At 38.3% G+C, this 27,645-nt stretch overlaps 2 protein-coding genes across 26 annotated transcripts in view; both read left to right on the forward strand.

The window, feature by feature from the left end:
* The first annotated feature begins 1,937 nt into the window (after positions 1 to 1,937).
* puf60 (poly(U) binding splicing factor 60) lies at positions 1,938 to 20,041 on the forward strand. 7 transcript variants are annotated; one of them, XM_005798535.2, is made up of 12 exons: positions 1,938 to 2,019; positions 2,566 to 2,658; positions 2,866 to 2,961; positions 7,634 to 7,723; positions 8,233 to 8,283; positions 9,369 to 9,530; positions 10,598 to 10,690; positions 14,386 to 14,599; positions 14,704 to 14,936; positions 15,327 to 15,441; positions 19,026 to 19,273; positions 19,357 to 20,041. In XM_005798535.2, exons 3-12 carry the CDS (start codon positions 2,884 to 2,886, stop codon positions 19,654 to 19,656), a joined length of 1,584 nt encoding a protein of 527 aa, XP_005798592.1. In that variant the 5' UTR covers positions 1,938 to 2,019; positions 2,566 to 2,658; positions 2,866 to 2,883; the 3' UTR covers positions 19,657 to 20,041. The 7 variants fall into 7 exon arrangements, with proteins under 7 accessions (XP_005798592.1, XP_005798591.3, XP_023181584.1 ...); XM_005798534.3 differs by lacking the exon at positions 2,566 to 2,658 and having other exon boundaries at positions 1,957 to 2,019; XM_023325816.1 differs by lacking the exon at positions 2,566 to 2,658 and having other exon boundaries at positions 1,957 to 2,019; positions 15,330 to 15,441.
* A 774-nt stretch (positions 20,042 to 20,815) lies between these two features.
* The window catches only part of scrib (scribbled planar cell polarity protein), a 77,645-nt gene continuing 70,815 nt past the window's right edge, over positions 20,816 to 27,645 (forward strand). For all 19 annotated transcript variants that reach the window (XM_023326758.1, XM_023326762.1, XM_023326766.1 and 16 more), the window contains exon 1: positions 20,816 to 21,848. In XM_023326758.1, the coding sequence (XP_023182526.1) occupies positions 21,690 to 21,848 (159 nt within the window). In that variant the 5' untranslated portion in view covers positions 20,816 to 21,689. The remainder of the gene's footprint in view (positions 21,849 to 27,645) is intronic.

Below are 27,645 nucleotides of genomic sequence, written 5' to 3' on the forward strand. Positions count from 1 at the left end.
TATTGTGAAGTGTTTATTTTGTGTGTTTGTGTTTTAATGTGATGGATCCCCCTTTTTTGGTTCAGAGGTTACTGCATGTTTAGCAGTATGATCTGAATTAGTCTTTAAGTGATAAGTGCAGGTACCAAATTAAATGTAAGTCAATACAGTTATTCTAGAGGTAGGAATACTCACTTATGAAATGACAGTTTGAGGTATATCAATGTAAATAATCATAAAAGGTGTTTTATTTCATAAATTTAATTAAGAAAATGTAACTCATAGAGTCATTATACATACTAGTGATGTATTTCAAGCCGTTATTTCTGTTAATTTTGATGGTTATAAACCTTAAATTTAGTTTCCTAGAAAAGTAGAATGTGAGATAAAAATATGTAAAAACAGGATTTCTACCTCTACCTCAATTTTTTTTTAAATAATAATAAAAAAAGAAAACAACTGGAAACAAATTATAGTGGATATACAATAACAAAATGCTGTAATGATTTGATTAAAAAACAGGAAAAGCTAATGATTTGAGATTTTTCTTTACCTCAAAGGCAAAATTGAGAAATCCCACTAAAACTAGACCATAAGCGAATGTTCAAATTGAAATGATTTAAAAATAGCTACAAACAGTAGCTGCTCTGAAGATGACTACCTTTGTAACAAGTGTGTTGAAGCCGATGAGGTAAACCATATCAATAACCTTGAATCAGAAACTTGTATGACAATAAGACAAGTATCCATCCATCCATCCATTTTCTGTTCACCCTTGTCCCTAATGGGGTCGGGAGGGTTGCTGGTGCCTATCTCCAGCTACGTTCCAGGCGAGAGGCGGGGTACACCCTGGACAGGTCGCCAGTCTGTCGCAGAATAAGACAAGTAATTTATTGTAATTTCATTTATATAAAAAATATTGCTGTGTAATTTTATCAATTCTACGATATTTATATTTTCTTCCTCAGAAAGTATTGATTTTTCATCTGCGAGTATTGATACATTAAATCCTACTTTGAGTTTTATGTCAAATCCACATGAATTAAATGACAGCTATCACACATGACATTTCTTACCCAGCATTTTAATGCACATGTGCATTAAAAATGACATGTAATGAAATAACCAGTTATAATTAATTAAATAATTAAATTAAATTAATTACATTATCTAATACAGTATAAGCAAATAAGACAAAAAAGGGTTCCTTTTCTGCATAACCACATACACAAAACCACACAATTAACATTTAAACAAAGCAAAGAAGAGTGGTCTGAAATCCATCAACAGCAATAAAGCTAATCAGAAAACAAATACTTTTAGATGGTAATAACAGAGACAAAATATAACATAGGTACACATATCCAGCAATTCAGTTTCTAGAGTATTTCAGTTACATAAGGCAATTTTTTCCACTAACTTTCCACTATCATGCTTGGATATATCACTCTATGAACAGCCCAATTCTTTAACAATAATATTTTATGAATTTCTCTCCTTGTGGACGGTGTTAATGACTGTAGTTGTGACTGCAGAGCATATTAAAGAGATTGTGAAAAATTAGGTCCAGTTACCTTCTTCTCATTCTCATGAATGAAGTCAAATTAAAGAGGTCAACCTCTTATAGAGAGCTTTCATTCAAAACTAAATAAATTCTGTTCTTAATAAATAATTAACAAATAAATAAACGTCTCCATAAAATAAAACAAAAATAAATATAAAGAAATAGACAAAAAAAAGATTCCTATTGAAAAATATGAAGGGGGGGGTGGTTGTATTTAATTAGGTCTTTTTTCTTATTTGATGACGTATTTATTAATTATGCGTTTATAACAGTGTTTATTTAAATGAAGATTAAATAAGTCCAGTTTTTGACCTCTACCATTCTCCCATTCGGCGGACTCGGGCAACCCTGGTCTAAAACCGTCATGTATTGTGTAGATGTATTTTCTCGCGATATCTCGCAGTGACATTCTCGCGAGCTTTGAGGAGTGTGGCCCTCTCTTGAAGGTGTGCTTGATGGCGGTTACGAACACTGCGGTAAATATATTTTGCGATTAAAAACCAAACTTGTTACGTTTCTTTTATTAAAATTGTTTATTGCGTAGTTAAAGTGCAGTGCTTTTTATAATTATACCTGTACCTATTTATTTATATTTGTTCTGGAGGAACAAAAAGCACCAGCTCGGTTTACGCGCCACAGCAATGAATGGCTAACGTGAGCTAATGTTATGTCTGCTGCTAGCAACAAAGACATCGACAGCTGAATACAAATCAGGCCTTGCTATGCATTGTTCTGTTTCTTTAAACTCGGTTTAATGATAACTGTAAAGCTATAGAACGGGGTTATAATGTAGTTATGTATCTCAGTAGTCCTTACACGAAATAAAAGGGTAACCGTAGCCTGCTACAGCTAATATGCTATTCTAACGTAAGGATGAAAATTACGTTTAGTGCTGCTGCGCATCAACTGCACTGTTAGAAATCCAAACAATACGGGAAAGCTGTATGTGAATCAGGCTGTAAGTTTATGAGAGCTGCCTGTTTTAATCATAGTCTGAAGGCATCTTTTATCTCCCCCCATAGAAATTGTTGAATTGTTAAAGCTTCCCCGTCAGTCCTCTTCCCCTTGGGGGCTTTCCTGTCTCAGTCTGGTGGACCCAGCGGTTAGAGTGTTGCGTAAGTAAGGAGTTTATCCAGGCCCACCTGGTTTAAATCCGGGTGTAGGTCCTCAATATTTTTGCTGTAATTGATTAAAAAACTGTGGTGAAATCTCATGTACATTTTGTTGTATGTTGCGGAATTTTACTTGTAGTTATGCACTAGGAATACGCCAGTTAAATAAGCGTATGAATTTTTGCTAATTTTTCAATTTTTAAATTGCAGGGAGGTGAAGCTCTGACGATGGAGAATGGACAAGGCACAGGCTCCAAGCTTGGCCTACCGCCTCTTACCCCAGAGCAGCAGGAGGCACTACAAAGGGTGAGAGTCTCCTCCTTTCCATGTCATCCAGCCCTATGAACACCTTACATCACATCAAACATTTCATCTTTTAATTCTTTATGTATTAAAAAACGCTGCAAATACATGTAAATTTTGTTTCTTTATCCTCATTTTCTTTCACCTAAGTAATAATGAGTAAAGGGAGGAGCGATTTCCTCTTCAACAGAGGACAAAGCAGTAATTATTTTGCAGCTGTCTAGCTAATTGGGTAATCTTGACAAAAATAAAGCGTGAAACTGAATAAATACTAGTTATAGTTGTGACAGTTGGTACTTGGATGTTGCAAGGTAAGGAAAAAGTAGCACAGTCTCCCATTAGTTACAAAAACTTAAACCAAAATGTGCGATAATGTTGCTTGAGAACTGTTTAGATACATAGACTCAAGCCAAAAATTTTGATAAATTTAGAAACAAATGTTTGCTGTTCTGCTCTGTACAGAGTAACAATCATATCAACAAAATTTTTTTATTTACAATTTTCTTCCATTTCAACCAAAAAAACGGTAAATTTTGACTGATTAGACATAATTATGTGTGGATCTGATATAAATTGCTAGAAGAGTCTAAAAAAGCATGTGTATCACATTTTCCAAGAGCGTTTTGTAAGCTCTTAAAAAGCAAGGCTTAGAGTATGACCAAATTTCTCAGTAGTACAACTGAAAACATTTTTGAGGTTGCACTGGCGCCACGACTGGTTGTAGATGGAACTACAACCAGTGGTTGTAAGCTTACTTTCACAATGTAAGTTTTCATCCTAACTTGCAGTGTGAAACTTTTGGAAGGGGCCTAGTAAAAGTGTAACCTAAACCTTAATTTCTAGTGTGCCTGAATTTAAACAATTCTGTAAAGAAGAGTGGGTCAGAAAGTTATCACAAGCGGTTGATGCTGGCTGTTTGGTTTGGAAAAATTTGTCTTCCTTCAAAATGAAATCCTTTTTTGAATACATGATTCTGTGTTTACTCACTTTATTTTGGTCTGACATAAAAATGATTTTGAACAAAAAAACAGAAGTCAGTTGATCCAAAGTTCAGCTAGTTGCTCTGCAGAGGAGGGCAGAATACTCAAAAATTGCACTCGAGCAATAATAGCACTACTTCAACATATATTTATTCAAGTAAAAGTTAAAAAGTAGCTGTAAAGGCAATTATTTCAAGTGATTATCTCATTCTTGCCTTTCGAGAAAAAAAGACCACGTTAAGATCTGCTTTTGACTCGAAAAGGAAAACAAGGAACTTGAGGAGATGGTGGGAAATCTTCAGAGGGGAATTGAGCGCTCCGAAGATAGAAAAGATTCCACGTCCTTGAATCAGAATATGAGATGATCATCAGTGAAAATGATGTTCTCAAAACACAGCTCACGTCACGGATTTGAGAGGTAGAGTGGAATGGAGATAATTGTACCTGAAAGACAGACATCAGGACCTCTGACCAACTCTGATAAGGACATGGGCGTCCATGAAGAAGCAATCCATGGACATGAAGTTTCTCTTAAAAAAATCTGACAAACTCCGAAGCCGGTTCAATAAAGAGGTTGAACCAAAAAAGTAGCTAAGCCAGCACAACGTGGCTTTGAAGTCAGAGAACACTCTGCTTAAGCAAGTCCGTTTTACAAGAAGTCTTTGAGCTGGAAAATCCTCAGGAGGCATTGAACCGGTTGAAGGAACATGCTAAAACCCTGATGGAGTTCTTCACGCTCTATGGATCAAATGAAGAAGTTGAGATCTCTGAGGAGGAGGATGAGAAGGGGAGGAAGGAAGAGGAGCAGAAGGAGGAGAAAAACCCTCAGTACCAGCAGAGCCAATACCAAACATCAACTGTCCGAAAAGTTGGTCAAAGGGTGGGCAAAGTTTTCCTGACAATGCAAGAAACGGGAACACTCCGATACTGGGTACCACCGTGGATATTCTGATGTTCCACACACACTTCTTGAATCTTAAGCAGTTCAGACATGTTTGTGTCTCTGTCTTTGCAGGGACTAGATACCCAACTCTGCTCTGGTTGCTGATTGTTCTGGTGAAACTGGTCGCTTTGGTGTAACCGGTTGTTCTGATGATATTGGTTGTTCGGTGAAACTGCAGGGTTCGTACCGGTTATGGAAAACCTGGAAAATCATGGGATTTCATTTTAGGTCATCAAAAGTCATGGAATTTGCAAATAAAGGCAAAAATATTGTTCTTTTTTTCTGTGGTGTGTGTGCTTATGTCTGGATTTTATTTCAAGACCAGGAAAGACCACAACTGTGGAAATGTAACTAAATTGCTAGCATATTGTCCACTTTATTTGTCAACATTCTTGTTTTCACTGAATGCAAGACATACCGATTCAAATCCAAGCAATAACGCAACTTAGTAATTACGTGTTTTCAAGGATGTAGGAATGAGTTTATCATTGGGAGGGGGGGCACATATCAGAAACCTGACAAATCTGTAAATACTTGAGCAGAAATGTCAAACAATGGGGTCATCAACACATTACTTGCTAACGCATTACTCTAATCTGACCCCTTGTTTCAGAAAAGAGGAATCTAACGCATTACTATTTACAATCCAATAATCAGATTAAAGTTACTTCGTGTTACAATACAGTTTTTATTTTATTTAGTAAAAACGTATATTGTTGCTTTCCTCTTTTGTGTAACACAAACAACACAAATGTAAATAACAGGGGGAATAGAAATGCACATTTTCTAACTGGAAAGATTTTTCATTGAATAATCACATTACTTTTTCAAAGTAACCTGGTAATTAATTAACTACAGTATATATCATACATATGAACTTTATGTCAAAGTGGCACACTGTCCCCAAAAGCATCTTTTTCCATTTGCTCTTGAACAAAATGGCTTCAGTCTTTAATCAAGCATAATGACTGTCATTCCAGGACTGTACACAATTACTTTATAATTTGCCTCACAACTAGCAAGCTAAATACTCTGGTTGCACACACATGCTTGGTACCAGATTTTGATACATTTTATTTACTGCCTCTTTCTAAAACCTTAAGTAAGAAACAGTTAGTAAAATAGCACTCAGCTGTTTTAAAGTCAATACAGTAGTTCCACCAACAAATATAAAGTCTAAAAACAAGCTTTGTTCTTCTTGAACAACTCTACATTAGTGCAACAGTTTGTCCTACAAAAATAAATAAAAGTGATACTTTCCACACCTAACAGACATCTTAGCTTTTCACTGATAACTCAGTGTGCCTTCTAACTTTCCAGCCTTGTATTGAGTAATTTGCCAAACATGAACCATGGCTCTCAAAAGGTTGAAAAACCAAACGCGTTTTAACCTGACGATCAAAACGCGTTTGGTGTGATCACAACATTATCATTATCTAGCCCAAATTTCCCAAGAAAATCAACATCTAGTCAAACACAGCAGACATTTTCTATTTTAAATGACATGCAAACCATCCGATCATCGCTGTTGGATTCAGAAAGGAAACGGGTTTCTCAAACTATATACACACCCATGTTACTCCTCCCGCTCTGAACACGGTAACAGTGGCGGCAGTTCACGAAGTAAAAGTAAATTACAGCGGAAACAATACTAATGCGGAACTCGATGTGGTAATTGATACTTCACAGAACCCAATAACATAACAGAATATATTATTAGCATCACCAGCTTACCTGCAACACAAAATAACTCGATTAGAAGTACCGCTGCACTGCGGTTATACACATGTCTTAGGGTACCTTAAAGCAAAGTTTATTATTGGTGGAGGAATACTGACTCCTATGGGGAACTATATCAAACTGTGACTGATGATGAATAATGTGCTCCCTATCTTTGTAACCAAAATGATCAAATCTTTCTGATCTAACCCCAAGAATACAACGAATAAATTACACAAAAAACACAAAACAATATTAATTTACATTGACTATTACTCCAACGTGGCCTATGTGCCACACCTCTCTTTTCTGAACTTTTGTGGAAGCAGTTATTTGTACATACATGTACAATCTTGTTTGCATTACTGCTAATATGTTTTTGTGTATATAGTGACATTATCATCATATGATTCCACAGTCAACATATTGCCATTTTTCAATTCATACCTGTCTGTGTGGGCTTGATTTTCACATTTTTGTCATTTATGTTTCCTCCCTATCTGCCTGCATTACACTTTTACATGTTCGCTGGTGGAGTTAGTCTTCAAATCATACACTTTTCTTTCTAAACTTGTTGTACGCGAGTCATGGGAAATTATATTGAAGGTGATTAAAAGTCATGGAATTCTTTTTTTCTAAATACCAGTGGGAACCCTGGCTCATTCAAGCACTTTGAACAGTTTTTCACTAATTTATCTGTGTTGCAGGTTTCTGCATCAAATAAGGGGCCTTGTTTAATCATTTGCAAGTCAATATAATCTTTATACACCCAGATTTTTTTTAGTAGACTGTAAAACTACAAGGTTAAAATGCAAAGCTGTTGAAAATTTGGGTGCATTGGTGAAACCAGCACCAAAAGTTAGTCCAAAGCCCCAAGTAATGTTACATTTTACAGAAAATTAGTGAGTTTAGCTCATATTAAACACTTTTTTAGCCATACTTTTATTGTATTTATCTTCTCCGTGTGATGATTTTATTCTACTTATTTGGTCACTGATGAAGGTGTAATAACACTGTCGCTTTCCTCCTCCAGGCGAAGAAGTATGCCATGGAACAAAGCATTAAGAGTGTGTTGGTGAAGCAGACCATTGCACATCAGCAGCAGCAGCTCACCAATCTGCAGGTGAGATGTTAAAAGGTTTCGGTTCTTCTCCAGAACAGACGTGGTAATGTGGCGTATCGACAGTGAGCCTTGATTCATGACAGATTATCTTAACCTGTCCATGCATTAGTAACTCCGGCCTCTCGGGTTAGGGTCAGTTGTCCTGGAAGTCCTGCTCCTCCCCCCCTGTTCCTCCCTCGTGCTGTGAGAACCAACACATGTGTCGACCATCTGCCTCTGCTTTTTTTTCAGATGGAGATGATCGTCCTGAAGGCTTTGGTTATCATGTTGAATGCTTTGCACTTTTAAGAGAGGGCCATGCTTTACCTGAACTGCTGTGTGGTGAATTTGTAAATCAGGCATGGGAGGTAGATCCTCTGAATGTTTTGCTGTTTAGAGGGAGGGTCTACATATCGTGTTAGCTTAATCGCTTTTATCTGTCTAGCAGAGCAATGACCTTGAAAAAAGCAAAAGCTAAAGGGGTATCTAACCGACTTTTCAGCACTTTTTTCATCTTTACTGTCTTTCAGATGGCAGCAGTGACAATGGGCTTTGGAGATCCTCTCTCACCTTTACAATCGGTCAATAGATCATTAAATTTTTTTTCTTGTCCGCATTTCCAGTGGAAAAGGACTGTTACCCTTCTTTTACTGGTTGCGTTGGCAACAATCCCTGCCTTTTTAATCTAACTGAAGAATGCATATTTTATAAGGAAACATTGCTTTCTGCAGCCTCTGTCATTGCAACCATGTCTGCAGCGTTTGAGATGTGGAAGCCCTCATTTGCTTTTTTCTGTTGTTTTTTTTAGTTTGCTTTCGCACTTTTTTTTAATCAAATACGTATCCGTAAACATGCTTTTTAATTCACGGAAGAGTTTCTAAAGGGAGAAAAGGCACGTCTCTTTGAAAAATATGCATTTCTTGTTTTGAAAACAGCAGCTGGCAGGAGACAAAAGAGGGATAGCAATCCCTTTATGGACCAAAATGAGAGAACTTCTGTGTCAGGGATCTTTTATTTTTTCTTTTTGCCATCTCAATGTGAAGCTTTTTCTCGGTGAACAAACAAGTCATCTTCTCGTTATGCTGTAGCTTAGCAAAGTTAAACCTCCTCTGGTAACACGATGAGTTTAAGAAGCAGACTAAAGTCATCAGTAAAACACAAAGACCTGATGATTAAAGCATCCCCCTCAAGTTAGACTCGAGAAGAAAATTCCAAGACTTTTGTTTGGATTTCTTTTGAACGCCACAGTTACTTTTTTGTTACCTTACTTTGCATCCCTGGAGTTCAGGTCAGTTACCGAAGCCAAATATTTGTGAGGGCTGTGCATGTCGATCACTTCTGTGTGTTTTTTTTTACCTCCATATGTCAGTAAGTAACTGAACACTAACAGAAGATAGGCCAAATTTGAATCATTTCAGGTGACATGTGTATCAGACAGAAAAGACTTACCCTGTTGATCCCCCTTTAATGCCCCCTGTATACCTGTTCAGGCCTCCCAATACTGAGAATTGGCCTTTTCACTATTTTTGGGAAAACATGCCCAATAGAGCAGGCATATATATATATATATATATATATATTATTATTTATGTGTGTGTGTTGATGTTTATATTCCTTTCTTTTACTCTCTAATGCTTATTGTGTGTTGTTTTCCCCCGACTGGCAGGTGGCAGCTCAGCGGCAACGTGCGCTAGCGATCATGTGTCGGGTGTACGTGGGCTCCATATACTATGAGCTCGGAGAGGATACCATCAGACAAGCCTTTGCCCCCTTCGGTCCGATCAAGAGCATTGACATGTCTTGGGATTCGGTTACAATGAAGCATAAGGTTTGTGTCGTTTAACATTCACCCTCCTTAAACTGTTCCACATTTTGTCACAAAGCAACCAGAAACGTTTGAGGGTGCTGGTTGGCACCCTCAAACCAGCACCCGCCCTATTAGCACCTGCTAAGGTGCTAATAGCGGCGCAAATTTTTTCCTAGCTTTGAAGATGTTTAGCGCCCTTAGCTTTAAATTCAAAAGCGCTAATTTACAAGGGCTGGTTTAATTTAAGTTGGTACTTTAGCTTCTGTGTTGGTGTATTGGGTTGGCGTTGGCAGGACTAATGTTTGTTAGCAGTGCCTACTATTGTATGGGATTTGTTGAGCTTAATTGTGAAGCGAAAGAAAAGCAATTTATGGTTTTAAATTAAGAGTGCATTTTTAAAGATTTTTTGGCTCTAGTGGTCTTTATTTGAAAGTAGTTCGACAGGAAAGAGGGTAATGAGAGAGGGGGAAGACATGCAACAAAGGTCGCCAGGTTGGGAATCGAACCTGCGACTACCGTCACGAGGACTAAGGCTTCCATATGTGGGTCATGCTTTCCCCCTGCGCCACCACAGCACCCCAGAGTGCATTTTTAATAAAGCATCTCTGAGACAATTTATATCTTTTAAAATCATCTTTTGTTGCAGTTAAAGCTACAGGTCTTTGGACATCAAGAGACTTAAATTTTAGCTCACACGTCTCTGCCAAATTGAAAAGAGTTTCTCCTGTGAACAGCGATTTTCAAGTGTGGTCACAGATGAGGTCTGAACTTTGGCTGGTCCATTTCATTGGAAACCCTGCCATATTCTTAAGTTTTCTCCTGCCTACAAGTTTTTTCCAGGACCGTTAGGCATTTAACTTAATCCATCGTCTCATGAACTCTGACCAAAAAGAAAGTGACCCCTACAGCAACGGCTTCCGCATATCTCAGATTGCAAAAAATACATTGAAGTCTGTAGTCAAAATGTGACAAAAATCTGGAAAAGCTCAGAGGGTGTCAATACGTTTTTGCAAGACACTAGAGATTGTGGCCATATTTGAAGTGTATTTTGGGTTTTCTGTGAACATGAATGATATTTCTGCGTGCAGGGCTTCGCCTTTGTGGAGTACGACGTGCCAGAAGCTGCTCAGCTAGCTCTGGAACAGATGAACTCGGTCATGTTAGGAGGGCGAAACATTAAGGTGAGTCGTTTAGAGACGGTTTTTGCTACAGTGGGACATTCAGAGAGCAGTCATCTTATTCTTCAGCGCTTATTTAAGGAACAAGGTGGAGTGCTTTTTTTTTTTTTTTTTAACTAATAACAGGGTTGTGAAGCCAAGTACAAGTTCCATGACTTTCTTTATTGTTTTATTATTCAAAAGATATGTACTTTCTTTAACATGTTGATTTTATATTTATATTACATCTTATACTTTGACTTACTGTGCATTTTTTAACATATTCAGTTAGTTTTTTAGATTAATGTAGATTAAAGTACTACAGGCACTTTTAGATCTGGTTTTTAGTTCCTCAGGTGTAACTGACTTGTGTCGGCTAATCCTATTATGTAATTTTTTAATCTGCTGACATGGACTCTATCATTGTGAAGCAGAATTAACCAAGCTTCTCTCAAACAAGTGAAGGTGTTACATAAGGGTGAAACAATTTATTGATTATTGAAATAATTATCTAATTTAGTAATCGAATAAGTGTTAACTGCAGTTCATAGACTGTAAAACATGACATTTTCTGAAAGAAGAACATTGTAAGAGCAGTAATTAAGCCGAAACTAAATACGACATATATGCATCTTTTGCTACAAATGATCAAGCATTCACTATAGGAATGCTGTCATTTCATTTTAGGCAATAAAATGTTTATTTTATTTTTAAAAAAAGAAGAATTTGATCAGTTATTTGCATTTGTTTTGTATTTTTTGTATTGCATAAAATAAGCTAAAGCAGTTAAAGAATTTGCAGACTGCACCTATTTTTTATAATCCAATTATGCAATTATTCTCCAGAATAAATTAATTGTTAGCTGCAGCCTTGAACCAGATACTAGAAAAGGTCTGAAATATCCATTTGTTACACCATTAGCTCTGAAGTTAGTGACCCCATTGGTTTGTTTGATTATTTGTGGAAAATTCAGATAATAAAACCCACCAGGGTGAATGTTTTCTCCTCAAATCAGTTTGGAAAAGATCTTAATGATTACATTGATGGATATTTGTAGCAACTATGTACTTTTCTTGCAGTTATACAAAAATGTATTTACATTTGAAAACAAACTAACTCCTCTCCATGTTTGGTGTCTCTGTTTATTCACAGGTGCGTGTCGTATGTATGTAGTATGAAGTTTGTGTGTGTCTGTGTGTGTTGCTTTTCCAAGATGTCCTGGTAGCTTGTTTAAGTGAGGATTTTCAGTGAGATGCCCAGCGGTGCGTGAAATCTCTCTGCTACCAAGTTGTGCTGATGATGGACTGCGCCTGGGTGGTGTTAATTGGCCGCCTCATCTGTTGTACAGATGCCATTTAGACTCGTTTCGAGCTTTTTGTGAAAGCGTCGTACCGCTGAGATCGCGTAGCGTCTTGCAGCCAAACTCCGTTCCTTTTAGTGCTAAATTAAAATTTCAGCTCCCAACATACGGTTCATCCGGAAAGTATTCACAACCCTTTTCTTTTTTCACATTTTATGTTACAGCCTTATTAGAAGTTGTATTAAATAAATCTCTTTCCTCACAATTCTATACACTAATACCTTTTTATGACAATGTGGAATACAGTTAGACATTTCTTGTAGATTTATTGAAAATAAGTATTCACAGCCTATGCTTTATACACTTTGAAAATGACACCACAAGATCAGATCTTTAGGCAGTTTTGTTCATACTTCTCTTCTGTTCTTCTCAAACTCCATCAGATTGGATGGGACACATCTGTGCAGCATTTCTTGGATCTTTCTGGAGATATTCAGATTTAAGTCTGGACTCTTTCTCACAGATGGGTTCTGAAGCCTTTCAGATCTTGGCCATGAGCTTTGGGTCGTTTTATGCTGAAGAATGAACTGTTTCCTCAGTCTGATGTCAAGATGCTCTGAAGCAAGTTTTGGCCCAGGATGTCTCTGTCCACTTCTCTATTTATCTTTTCCTTTATCTTGACTAGTGTGCCAACAGCAGCATGCTGCTGCCCCACCATGCTTGATGAGCCATGCCTGGTCTCCTCCAAACATGATGCCTGGCCTTCACACCAACTTCATTCTTTGTTTCATCAGACCACAGGATCTTGTTTCTCCTGGTCTAATTGGTGGACTGAAGCAGAGATGGTTGTCTTTCTGCAAGTTTCTCCACTCCCCGCAGTGGAACGCTGCATCTCTGAGAATGACCATTGTTTTCTTGGTTTCTTCCATTACTGAGGCTCTTCTCAAACTGAATACTCAGATTATACGGCCAACTCTAGAAGAGTCCTAGTGGTTTCAAACTTCTTCCATTAACCAACAATGGAGGCTGTGCTCATTGAGACCTTTCAACCAGCAGAGATGTTTCTTGATTCTCCTCAAGATTTTAACCTCAAAACAATCTTGCAGATAAATCCCTTGAATTCACGCTTGGTGTTTGACCTCTGACCTATGCTGTCAACTGTGGGACCTTACAGAGATAAATGTAAATCAAGTCCAATCAACTGAATTTACCTCAAATGGAGCTGATTTAACTTGTAAGAATGAAGTGGTGTGAATACTTTCCAGATGTAATGCAGGAAATTATACAGCCTCAGTTGCATTCTGATAAACTTCAATGTTTGTTTCGGTAACTTCAATACACACAGTGATATTTTAAAGTGTTTATTCCTGTAGAATTTAACAATTATGGACTAATATTTGCAAAAGAAGAACATTGCACAGGACCTATAATTTCTTTAGATGCAGAAACACTCATGTACTATACAGTATCTACACTCAATACTCACAGAGGTGGTAAACCTCTGTAGTATTTTTATTTTACCATACTTTATGGCTGAGTTGATACTGAGCTTGATGAAACGCTACAAACCAACACCAGCAGATGACATGACTCCTGAACTCATCGCTGACTGGAAACTTGGATTCTACGTGTCTCTTCTCTTCGTCCAGACTCCAGGAGATTATTTTTGCGATAAAACTCAAATTTGATTTTCATCTGAAAAGAAAACGTCTGTTATTCTCCTTGGCACACATATGGTTCTTCCGACATTTTTCTCTGTAATCCATGTTGTGGATACAACTCTTATGCACCTTTTCTACCACACTTAAATTCCTTGTAATTTTATTTATATGTCACCAATTCATAACAAATGTCTCAAGAAACTTTACCAAAAAAAATCATACATACATTCCAGTTGATCCTAGGTGTCAAACATTACAATAACCTCAATTATTCAAAGTAGTTTAAAAAGTTTTTATCTGAGGAAACCCAGAAGATTGCATCGAGTTATTGACTTGCAGCATTCATTCCTCCTGGATGGACATGTGTTGACGGCAGAAAATCACTTGAGTGTCTCCTTCCACTAGACTTTCCATTCATCTGCTTGGACAATAGTCAGCTTTTTTAGCAAGAACATTTTTGGCTAACCTGGCTGTCTGATGAACAACTTTCAAGCCAGTGGGTCATAAAATTGTAATAAAGTTATTTTTTGTTGTTGGTGGTTTTAAACAGTATCCCTATTTTTTATTTTATATTTTTAGAAAATGAAGAATAGTAAACACTATATAAATATAATTGTATGTAATCTCAATGCTGAGTGGAGTTACCGAAATAAACCTTTTGACTGAAGTGCCCCATAGACTCTTCCCATAGTGCGTTTTCCATCGGTACCATAAAGACCCCCCGTTTAGAGGCCCTGTCGATTTAATCTGTGCAATAGGTTGGGCGGCCAAGTAACATCGGTCAGGCGCAACCCATCATCGACCAGCTGGCAGAGGAGGCACGTGCCTACAACCGGATCTACGTAGCGTCTGTCCACCCGGACCTGTCGGACGACGACATCAAGAGCGTGTTTGAGGCCTTCGGAAGGATTAAATCGTGCACGTTAGCTAGAGACCCCACATCAGGGCGACACAGGGGCTTTGGCTTCATTGGTGAGCTAGGAGATGCTCATTCTCTCATGCTCCTGAGTTACTGATACCCTGCTGCTGACTTTTTGCTGTTTTCTTCCCATTTTACTTTGAAATTCATCCAACAGAGTATGAAAAGCCTCAGTCAGCCCTGGATGCGGTGTCCTCTATGAATCTTTTTGACCTGGGTGGTCAGTACTTGCGAGTCGGCAAAGCAGTGACTCCACCGATGCCGCTATTGACCCCCACAACCCCGGGTGGGCTGCCACCTGCTGCGGCTGTAGCTGCAGCGGCAGCTACGGCTAAGATAACGGCCCAGGCAAGTATAAATCCCTTCCAAAGGGATTTAATGGCCTTCCAGGTAAATATAACTCAGATCTAGCTAGATATGACATAGCACAGATGCACAGATTTCTGGGTCAGAAGAAATCGGAAGTTACCAGAATAGTGTTAGTTTAGCAAGACTGAATGTAAGCCTGCTTCAGTTAAGTTAAACGCTTAAAAAAAATCCATTTTTACTTTAAAGCTCCTAACTGTCCATCAGTTAAACGGCATCAATCCGTGATTATTTCACCTGTGATCCTTCGTAACTCGCTAAAATGAACTGTTTGCCACCAACATTTTGACCCTGATGGAGACAAGGCTGAGCTCTCTCTCTTTGCTATGCGGTGTGATTGTTCACTGTGTTGCCTTGTGCTGTTTTCTGTGTGTTTCCCGTACCTAATGTGTTGGGCCCCCCCCCTTTCTTAAGGAGGCGGTAGCTGGCGCGTCAGTTTTGGGGGCGTTGGCAGCACCACAGCTTCTTGGACAGCAGATAGGATTACCTCAGGCTGTTATGGCTGCACAGGCACCAGGTGTTATCACAGGTATGGACTGATGTGAATCTGTCTTTGTGGGTGTGGCGAGCAGGGTTGTTTCACCTCCGAACGGTATTTTTGACAGTTTGACATTAGGGGAGGAAATAATTACAGTACAGTGGACCCCCTTGTAGCTGAATACTTGGGACTCCTTAAAAGTGCTTGTAAGTATCTATTTTAATAGTTTAAACGGCAAACGTACCTTAATATGCATCAGTACGTACAGTAGAAACAGCAGTGCTGCAGAAGGTAATAGCTACAGTCTTTTTGTCTGCTCTTGGGGGTACAACCAATCACAGCCAAGGAAATGGTGCTCTTGGATTGGTTGTTCTGCGAATGCCAACCAAGTTTCATCACACCCTGGAATTTCAGCTTCTATTCTCTATGGAAAACATCTGCAAACAGGCGGATTCTGATTAGGCGGGGGTCCACTGTATAATAAAAATGTATTTCTCCCCCATACAGATTTATTCTTTTTTTTCTTTTGTCAAAAGTGTTCACTTATCAAATAAATTTTTATATCAAAGATAACTTGAGGAAATTTTTAAAAGGCAGTTCTGAAATTATGATTTCATTTGTGGGAAATAGCCATGCAAATCAGTAGGTACCCCTCTTGTTTTGTGGTTCAGTTTCACAATCCACCTGCACAATAAAAATAAAATCACCTAAACCGAACCTGTCTGACAAAATGAAATAGACTAAAAACATCTTTAAAGAAACACATCAGGCCATCAATCACCTAAAGAAATTCAGGAACACATGAAAAATGAAGTCATTTACATCTTACAAAGATATTTACAAGTCTTTGCGAACCACAGAAAAAGGCATTACTGTGAAATTGAGAAGACATGTTTACCAAAATTACTCAAAAGAGTCCATCAATGACTAATCCATGAAGTCAAACAGAAAAGGACTGAACATAAAGCACAGCAGGCCTCAGTTAAGATCACTGTTCCTGGCTCAACAGTAAAAGAGACTGGGAGTCTCCAAGGTCAAAACTACAGCTGACAAAAAATATCACAGAGGCACATCTCACCATTCCCCTAAAAACCTTCATACTCAAAACATTTGGGGATACATTTTATGGACTGTAGAGACACAAGTATTTGGTAAGTATTTGGAATGTGTGTCCTGTTAGAGCACAGCACTTGAGAAAAAGATCATACGACGAGTCAGACCATAGCGGTAGTACTGCTGCGGTCTGGGGCTAATTTGTTTAAATGCCATAATTGATAAAATCTTAATTCTGCTGTCCATCAGAAAATTATCTAGCCAACAGTATGTGAAGCTCAAGTTTACCTGAAGAAACACAACCTCAAGCAAGTTTACCACTAAATCTCTCATTAATAATGTATGTAATCTAGGTGATTCTAGAGTGAGCTAAAGTTCCTCTACACAATGTTTCCCAGTATTTTTCACACAGGATCAACTGGGTTTATTAACTTTTCCCCCAAAATAAACCATCTTAAAATGGCTTATGTAGTTGGGTTTTCTTCATTTATTAAAACTTCTTTTATGGTACATGTAAGTATGGGCAGAGAGCAAAAGCAGAGGGAATCCTTAAAGGATATTTTACATCTTAATGAAGCTGCTTTTTATTTATTAAAAGGGTTTAAGCGAAATTATTGGTTTATACATGATCTGGTTAATGCATGTATTAAAGCAGGTACTTCAACTTCTTGAAGTACATATTGTGTCTGACAGCACAAGATGTATGGTTACACATTGAATCCTTTGATTCCTTTTTCTGGAACACATTTTTTCCTTCTACTAAACTTTCCATTAATGTGCTTGGATACTGCACTTTAAAAAGCTTCTTTTACATAGGCATTTTGGTGGCCTACCTGACTTTCAACTTTCTCCAACAATTTGTTTGTAAATACTATTATTCACATTGCTCCTCTCCATATATTGTAAATATACATACATGCTCAAAGATTTTAAACCTGTATGTACCACTTGTAACAATTCTCTTTTTTTTTTCCAGGAGAAACGCCACAAAATGTTTTTCTTTTTCTTTTGTTTCCCACTATGTATTTTTCACATGCATTCAGATTTGGATTTTATGGGTTGCCTGAGCCTAATATACATTTTGATTATTATTTTTTTCCGTGTATATGCATATTTGTAGATGTATAGTACCTTTAAAGGCATTTTCACCTAGAAAAAAGTCAGCTCAAGTAAATTGAAAAAAAGAATTAAAATTGAGTTGCAGTTGTAGAGGATCCACAAAATGCATTTTGAATGGGTATCAGTGTCACAAAAAAGGGATGTAAATCATAAGATAAAAATTTTGCTAGAAACTCCCCAGCCTGATAACTTTTATCCCATTTTTATCAACACATTCAAAGTTGTGTAAAACTAGAAGGATTCAAAAACATAACAAATGTCCAAGAACCCAGGAGGTATAGTTAAACTTTCCACTCATTGTGCGCTATTTATTTACAGGGTGGGCCATAAGTTTCCATACATAGAAAAAATAAACATTTTATGTTGGACAACAGTTTTTATTTTTGTGTGACTGTGTAATCGCTGCACGTCTTTGACCACTTTGTGGTTGATCTGCAACATTTCCAGTTTTCTGAAACGTGCAAATAAGTTTTGCCACAGTGTCGTGTGTGTGATGCTCGTTCCATGTTTTCTGTTAAAGTTTTGTGCAACTACGCGACTGCTTCCCGATCCAGCCATTAGTAAAATTTCAATACTTTGCTCTTTTGTCAAACTCATCTTCTTGGGTATCTGAAATATAAAAGAAATATACATTTTACATTCTCCTATGTATGGAAACTTATGGCCCACCCTGTATTTTTCTTTAAAAGCATGTGTCAAACTCCAGACCTGCAGGCCAAATCCAGCCCACCAGAAGATTTTATCTGGCCCTCTAGACTCTAGAAATAGAACCTTAAATATAATTTGTGTGCTTAAATATTATTTTATCAATCAAATTACAGCAGTTTCATCTGTATTCTGCCAAATTAGATTAAGGTCAGAATATGTTTATTTAATTTCAAATGCAGAGATAGCTAATTATTCATACTTTAACAGTTTGTTAATGTGTAGTTTTGTTGTTTTACTTTATTTGATGGGGACAAATACAAGACAACATAATGCCTGCGTCAGTATTTGTAGCCATAGATAATTCGCAACACTCATCAGAAGGACATTTAACATTTGATTAAAATGAGAAGTTAACAGTAAATAAAACAATGTTTTTAGAACTACTGAATAAAAACAATTTAGTGCATTTCTGATTGATCTTTAGTAAATTCTTTAGCCTTGAAATGAATATTTTGTCAGTTATGGTCTTAAAATCAGACGGTAAGTTACAATAGTTAAAACTCCTAATAGAGAAGCTAAGTGGTATTTTACAGCCATAATTTGTCAATCAAGACATTCTGCCACAATCGGCCCTTTAAACGCATTCTAGATCTTGATGTGACCCGAAATGAATTAGCTTGACACCCCTGGCTTAAACAAAGTGAACCCTTTTACACTTTCTAGTCCCTTCTTTCTTTTTTACTCTGCATCAGATTTCTGCTGTTTAAGCTACTTTAATGTTCTTGAGCTACAGTCTGTGTGCCTTCGTTGTAAAGGTGTGACTCCAGTTCGTCCTCCCATACCCGTGATTCCCCAAGTTGGTCTAGTGAACCCGGTGCTCGCATCACCGCCTGTGCTGTCTAACCAAGCCGGCGGCTCGAACCAACAGGAGAAGAAGGAGGAGAAAGAGGAGACGCTTCAGGATGGCACAGGCCAGGAGATGCTAAGTGACCAGGAGCACATGAGCATCTCGGGGAGCAGTGCCAGGCACATGGTGATGCAGAAGTTGCTCAGAAAATCCGAGGTGACCCACGCTTCCGATTTACCAGTCGTGTCTCCTGAATGAAAATTGTTTTGTGCTCACCGAACCTTCTTGTCCCACTTCAGTCCACGGTGATGGTGCTTCGAAACATGGTTGGACCAGAGGACATCGACGACGACCTGGAGGGCGAGGTGACGGAGGAGTGCGGGAAGTTTGGCACCGTCAACAGAGTCATCATCTACCAGGAGAAGCAAGGAGAGGAAGAAGACGCAGACATCATAGTCAAAATCTTTGTAGAGTTTTCCGCCGCCTCCGAGATGAACAAAGCTATCCAAGCCCTGAACGACCGCTGGTTCGGAGGCCGTAAAGTTGTTGCAGAGGTGTATGACCAAGACCGTTTTAACAGCAGTGACCTTTCAGCATAACGTGTTAGAAATGGCTTACCAGCACCCGTATCATTTACCTGTCACCAAAAGTCATTTCAGCCATTCTCACTGCAGCTAAAAGGTGCGGGCTTCTGAAAACTGTAATTATGTTTTTATTGTCTTTTTTTTCCCTTTTTTTTTATTGCTGTTATCAATATGAAAAAGTTCCATTGGGGGGAAATTCAATAAAATACTTGTCAGATTTTTTTCTGCTTTGTGATCTGTGAAGACTCCCTTTTATGGTGCAAGTTTCAAATTTTTGTAATCTGATCTTGTACAACAGTTTTTTTTCCTGCTTAGCTCCTTTTTCTGTTATAAAATTGTCAGGACATGTAAACACTTTTTTCCTTTCTACAATTAAAGGTTATTGTTTGTCCACAAACAACTTGTTGGAGAATTTTTTTTAAAAGGTTGCAGTTAGGAAGCAACTCTAAAGAATGTTCTGTTTTATTGTGGTGTGGCTGAAACAAGCGTAAACTTTTTATGAAGGTGGGATGGACCAGTTGAAAAAACTTAACCAAATTTAATTAAAATTGTTGCCATACATGATTTGCCTCATCCTGTATTTCTGTTTTCGTTAGTTTTTTTTCATTAATGTTAGGAGTGAGTGAGTGAAGTTAAGGCTAACCTGGAAGGGGATTAGACTTTAAAATTAATTTGGAATAAATGTGGACTTAATTTACAGAGTCCTTGCAGATTTGCTTCACTTTATTTACATAACGTTTTTGGAAAACACTTTAAATTATTTATAAATGTGTTTTATCATGAATAGTTTAGATGATAATTGTTAGAACTAGTAGGAAAAAAGTTACACATTTTGTTTATTTCCCAAATTTTGAATTTAAACAGAAAAAATACATATTTTTAAATGTCATACAACTGGTTTTACATGCATTTTGCTTATTTATATTTTGTTTAACTTTTGGGAAATATATTATGAAAATATGTCACACTGTGTATAATTAGCCTATGAAAACAACATGTCACTAAAATATTGAGATACTTTTGTCATCCAGTTTATTCAGAGGTACCTGTAAATTGAAATACCTGATAAGGCCGCCAGGTGGCGGTGTAAAGCAACCTTATGGCCTCTTCTAAGGAGAAGCTAAGCGGCGGTGCTCCAGCCCGAGCCTAGCCCAGCCCCCCCTCACACCAGACCGGCCTGCCTCAGCTCAACACGGGAGGTAAGCGCGGCTGTTGCTGAAGCTCCTGCTCTCTCTGCTTGGATTCTACCAACCCTGGTGTCGGACGAGCACCGTCTGGTCACTTTTTGTGACTTATTCTGGGATGTTGCTGCCAGACACAGTCGTCTCGTGTTTTTTGTAGTTTTTATTAAAGCGCTATTATTTAACAGCAGCTCCGCCACAAAGACCTCCAGCCTCCTCCTAGCCGACGCTGGCTAACTGACTAGCTTCCTGAGGACGAACGCATCATTACGAGTTAATCTCCGCTGACTCGTTTGGCGTAAGCCGCTTGGTCATAGCTGTTTATCTATAACTCGGTGACCAAAGTGGATGCTTTCAGTCGCCCACCCATGACTGCGGCGGATAGGGCAGCGTTTCGCGACGCGGGGTGTTCGGAACATTGATTTTCAGTTAGCCTCGGCGGCGGAGCTTCGGGCTGCTTCGGGGGATGTTGACGGCGGCGGTAGCAAAACAAGCTAACGTTGGTTGCTTGGTGTGAAGGAGGGGAGGGTAAGAAAGTGAGGGATCACTTGAAGCTCATCCGTGAGGAGCTTCATTTCCTTTATGTTGGGTTAAATTCCGGATTGGATGTCGCTTGGAGGATCCCGACAATTTTCAAACAGAACCGGAGACGGAATATACATCAGAAACAGATCGAAGGGATTATTTTTGTGCTTCTTCAGGTGGATTTCGGCCTCCTATTCTGGATCATTGGGGGAACAACTTAAGTGTTTTGACACTGACTTAACCTCCTTCTCCCAGTTGGCGACCTCTCCCTCCTCCCGCTGCACCCTCTAATGCGGAGATCTTAGTAGCACCGGCATCCAAATCCCCCTACGGCGGCCGGACATGCTGAAGTGTATCCCCTTGTGGCGCTGCAATCGCCACGTCGAGTCGGTGGACAAGCGTCACTGCAACCTGCAGACTGTCCCCGATGAGGTCTTTCGCTACAGCCGCAGCCTGGAGGAACTTCTCCTCGATGCCAACCAACTCAAAGAGCTACCAAAGGTATGCCTGGTGCCTTTGCGCGTTCATTCATTTATTACGGCTTCAGTTTCTCACAGTTGTTCACCTGTTTAAAAGCAGAGGTCACTTTGCAGGTGAGGCAAGCAGTGACACACCCCAGCAAATCACATCACATTTTACTTACTTGGATCAGGTGGCTTCTGTTTTGTTTGGTAAACTTCGACCATTTTGCCCTCTACAGCAGGGGTGTCAAACTCCAGTCCTCAAGGATCACTGCCCTGCAGTTTTTAGATGCAAAACTCTGGAATGAAACGGCTCAATTACCTCCTCCTTGTGTAGATCAGTTCTCCAGAGCCTTGCTAATGACCTAATTATTCTATTCAGGTGTGGTGCAGCAGAGGCACATCTAAAAGTTTCACGGCAGTGGCCCTCCAGGACTGGAGTTTGACACCTGTGCTCTACAGGTGCACGGTTTTTACTCAAATTAGCATTCATACCTCTTGAACCTTGTCACAATTACCAACTGCTGTGTGTTTTGACTGGAGTTTGTGCTATAAAAAGCACAAAGTGGCACATAAAGTAAAGTGATTTTAATGCTACAACACACCTCAGTCAAGTAATTAGATCATTGGCGGGACTCTATAGAGCTTAACTACATTCTGATGAGATGATTCACCCATATTAGACCAGAGGAGCCCTTTGAAGGTGTTGTGGTTTAGATAAAAGCATCTCTGTGTGCTAGAAGACCTAGTCAAAGACCAAACCTAAATTGAAATGCTTTCTACTGAGCTGCAGCCTGTACTTGCTGCTGTAAAATATAAATTTTAAGCTACAAAAATCACTTCCTGGATGCACAAAGATAGTTTAGACAAAAGTTTGGCAGCGTTTTTTATATTTTATAGTGCCAAATGATTAAAAAAAAAATCCTATGAAAATCGCTGGAATTTGTAGGTTCTTATTGTATCATTTATTTTTGGTCAAACTTACCAAGAGCCATTCAGGTATGCATCGACCTGCATGTTGCAGACTCCTGACATGTCAGTCTTTTACACTTAATGGTCAGAAACAATGTCACCAGTGCAAATGGTGCTATTTGAGTTGCCTTCAGTTGAAATCTTAAGAAATATTTGTATGTTGGCAACATTTTTTTTTGTCCAAGACAATCTAAAAAGCAACAAAATGATCTTACAAAAAACCACCAAGGTTCTGGTTAAAAGTTTAAGTAAAACTTTCTAAAAACCAAAAATCTGAGACTACACTGAAGAAATCATTTGAATTCAGAAATACCTTATTTATCCCAAATTGATGATAAATGTTGAAACTCAATTTCTAAGTATCTTCATGTAGTTGTTGTGGATGGTGATGCTATGGACATGAAAGAGCTCCCGTAGCAGTCAGTCTGGCAACAAATCTGAAGAGCCCTCTGACTGAAGACTGATGTATTACTGTCATGACATGCTAACAGCTAAATATCCAGGCGGTAGAGATGATATAATTCCACAGTGACATTTTCTGGATGACACCATCAGTTGTTGACAAGCACTGCTAATCCACCTCATTTGTTTTTCCTGCTCCTCTTTAAATCTGGCTGTATAGTTAGAAAGAGTTGGAGTTGGGAATATGATTGATAGCAGAAATAGTTTGAACTATTTCCTCCTTTTCAACTTCTCTAGGATTTGAGGTTGTAGTTCAGCTGTTATTTGAGCTTTTGAGAAGCTAATCAACTGCTCCAAGTTGTAAAAACAGTACCTTGTTGCCACGGTTATGTATCACAACAACAACCTGAAAGTAAGAGCAAAAAATGCTTCCAGCCTCACAGAGAGAATAATAGTCCAAATATGCAACACTTCAACCAGAAAATGAACAAAAATCAGCAAAAAGAACAAATCAGAAGTTGTGTAAGTGCTACTACAACATGCAGCCACATCTGTAACAAACTCCTGTGAGTTTGGTGGTATGGAGAAGCCCTTGTAATTTCTGAGGTGGTATGCGTTATGAAAAGCTGATAACTCAAAACTTCTTGCTTGAAAAAGGGAGCATTCTTCTCCCTGAGGATGTTGAATGTAATCGTTTTCGATATTTCTGACAAACCTAAGCAGCTGGTACGAATCTAACAGTGATTGGGTTCTGTGTTATAGGCATGTGTGGAATGACGTGCAAAGCTTTCACCACACACATCAATACAATTTGAAATATGTCAAAAGTTCTCTGTGCTCCATGCGAGTTTATTTTAAGAGAAGGCCTGCTGTTATGTCTGCATTCCCATAGCGCTACAGGCTTTGGGAATGAAACAATTGTTTTTATTTAGTTCAGAGCATTGTTCACCTCCAAGACAATGCGCTGTCTGTTATTGGGATCCGGCATGGAGGCTGAATGAGCAGACTGATCGGTTGCAGACCCTGCCACTCTCTCACATTTCATGGCTTTAGCTTTGTGCTGAAAGGGACAAGTGACACATTTGCTAATGAAGATTGTTAACACTTTAAGGTCAGCTGAGTGTAAAACAAATGTTGGCAAAGGACTCCTTTCTTTGAGTCCTTCACAAAGGAGCTTTTTTTTCTTCTTGTGGTACATATTTATGACTTTTCATTCTTCTGTTCTGCAGATGTTTGGTCTCTGAAGCTTCAGCTCATTGTGCAAAAATTACACCAACACTTAATTTAGTCTAGAGTCAACTGCAATAGCTTTGGTTTTTCTTCTTTATTTAAGGACATTTGTAGACATACTAGGCCTGTCACGATAGCAAATTTTGCTGAGCGATTAATTGTCTCAAAAATTATTGCGATAAACGATAATATTGTTTGAAGATCTTTTTACACTGATTTAATGGAAATGATGTAATATTGCATGCGATTTCCTGCCAAAGATAGATACACTTTATTTTCAAAAGAACACTAAACACTGGAACTGATAAACAAAATAAATAAAACAACCAAAAACAAAAATAAAATGGATTCTCAGTCTCCATTAACAAAAAACTCACTTGGAAAAAAAACTAAACAACATAAAGCCAAAGTGGAAATAAATACTGCATTCAACCAAAAGAGTGCAGATTATGAAGTCTGTATATCATGTTGCCCTTCAGTAATAATTAGATTTAAATAGAGAAGATGGGCACATCGACTACCTGATGCAATACTTCACACTACATGATTTTTTGCTCCTATTTTTCCCCTTACAACAATCTTAAAGATTGTGTGGTGTGTTACGGTAGATCGTCGTGGCCGATCCGATCTAAATCAGGGGTTTTACCCGACTGGGATCGTTAACGCAGCCTGTTGAATGTGACAGGTAGCCAATCAGAAAGCGCGGATTCTCCTCCGTGTTTTCTGAGGGGAAATTACGGAGGGGAATCCCAAACAGCTGATACTGCAACCCTAAGTCCAGCGGACATCGGAGATGATATGTGGAAACAACATTAATGTTTATTTAACATGCAAAGAATATAGAAATGACAAGAGGAGAAGTTGGAGCGAAATTGCTACCAGTTGATAAACCCGGTAACTTTTCAGCTGTTCTTCGTTAACGTGACATAAATAGGTTCTAATGATTTTCATTCAGTCAGGACTTTATGCTGACATTAGCCACATGCATTGCAGGTAGATTGTAGTAAAGCATTGTTTAATGCCTGGTTTTAAAATTAGTTCACTGGACTTGTAGCTATTATTTTGTGCCCATTGTTGGACACCACACGGCAGGACCGAACCCGATCGAACCGTTATACCTAGGATTTCTGTGGGCTAATGTGCGGTCTGTCAGGTTTTGAAAATGAGCCGACAATCGGCCGACAGCTCTAAGATCCACCGGAGCAGAGCCCTTTTTCATTCAGTCTCATTAGCTGAAAGAGAAAAAGGTTGGAAGAGACGATAGTGCCGATAATTAAAATGACGTCGATAGCTTTAATTTATCATATGATTAATCGATTTATCGTTTATCACGACAGGCCTAAGACATACATTAACAAACTTCTTTCTTCAATCAGTCACACCTCATAAAAAATGGCCAAAGGAATACCTGAAACTTCCTGGACATTGATCCCAGCCGTCTATTTCCAGCTGTTGCTGTGGAATTTGATTGAAGTATTTTCACATAACACCTGCTTTCATGGATTTTACTACATGTCCTGTTGTCAACACAGATGGAATCCACACAAGGTATTTAGATATTCCAGTCTGAAATTAATTACGTTTTTACAGGGTGAGCCAAATGACGTTACGATTTGATAGCTATTGACTTCCTCCCGCTTTTTTTCAAACTGAATTTGAAGGTTTATTTATATTTATGCCTCTGACAATAACAAATTATTCTACACAATAAATAATCCCAGATATTATTGCATTAAATGATGACATTATCATTTTTAGACAATTTTCGACTAATGTACTACTAGTAATGGCATATTAATGCAAGTACACCCTTTCAAAGATAAAAAACCCCCCCAACAACACTGGAATTGGAAAACATTATAATATCCAAAATAAACATAATAAGCAAAACAAAAATAATTCAAAGTGATTGTGAAATCTCTGTAACCAAAATGTATTTGTCATTCTCCTCAGACAGAGAAAACAGGCAAAAGAGCCAGTTAGGACGTTTGTAAAATAAAAGTTTAAACTAACTACTTAATACTTGGTGTGAAATGTTTTCAGATTTTTAAAAATGGAGTGATATTCTTCAACAATCGTTATTCAAATGGAAATTATGAAGCTTATTTTAATTGCTTTATTTAACCAATTGATTTATTGTTTATCTTGATAGGCTTTATATTTTCACTTTTATTTTGTTTTTGCTACAGTTGGCAAGAAGGATTTCATTCATATCAATCCTTCCTTAAAGTGTTGTCTTTTTACAGGTTCCATGTCTAAAGCCTTTATAGAAATACATGCCATAAAATTTGTTGTGAACTTAAATCAGTGTGGTCCAAAATTCAGCTAATTTGGACATGTAAAATGTATTGAGTCCCTGTTCAGTATTTGGTTTAAAAGTCAGTCCGTTTCTCCGTAGGCCTGTCACGATAATTTTTGCTGGACGATACATTTTTCCAGAAGTTATTGCGATAAGCGATAATATTGTTTTAAGTAACATAACGGTAATGGCAAGATAATAATGCAAGAACGCATTCTAAAAGATGAGTAAACTTTCCATTTTAATGATCATTTAAGATTGGAACTGTAAGATTTTTTGCATATGCAAAATAAATAAACAACAAATAAGCTGAATTTTGAAGTCTTTGTAAAAATAAATTGTCCTTCAAAAAAGAGCTAGTTGAGACCAAAGCACCAAACTTTAGAAGAAGACTTTAATCTTCCAGTTTTTGGTAGAAAGAGAGAAAAAAAGAAATTATGCCAATGGAAATTATTGAGTTTGTTTTAATTTATCATAAAATTAATAGATTTATTGTGGCAGGCCTAGTCGTCCATAGAGTCTTTGTTTCTGGACTCTGTGACATTCTAGCATGGACAGCTAACCAGTTTCGTATCTTGAGAGCTTTCTTTGCTTTTTTTCAAACAGTGGATGTAAATTCACAGTGACAGACTGTCTTCTATGGTCGCAGGAAACGTGTAGCGTGCAGACACAAAGCGTATGGGTCCTCGGAGTTGGAGGGGCTGCAGCGTTGGGGGTCAGGCCCATGCAGAGTTTAGGGCACGAGTGCTGACTGTACAACGAGTGGCATTACTGTCACAAGCTCACTACAAAGCGCCTGAGTGCCACTGCATAGCTGTGTGGCCCTTTACTGTGTCACTGTGCATTCCAGTCAGCGGTGAGCCCAGAGCCCCGGATATTTTTGGATGCCAACCCGATGTCCCTGTTTTGTTCATCAGCTCATCTTACACGTGAA

The sequence above is a fragment of the Xiphophorus maculatus genome, chromosome 21, assembly GCF_002775205.1.
Source record: "Xiphophorus maculatus strain JP 163 A chromosome 21, X_maculatus-5.0-male, whole genome shotgun sequence".
In the NCBI taxonomy this organism is placed as follows: Eukaryota; Metazoa; Chordata; class Actinopteri; order Cyprinodontiformes; family Poeciliidae; genus Xiphophorus; species Xiphophorus maculatus.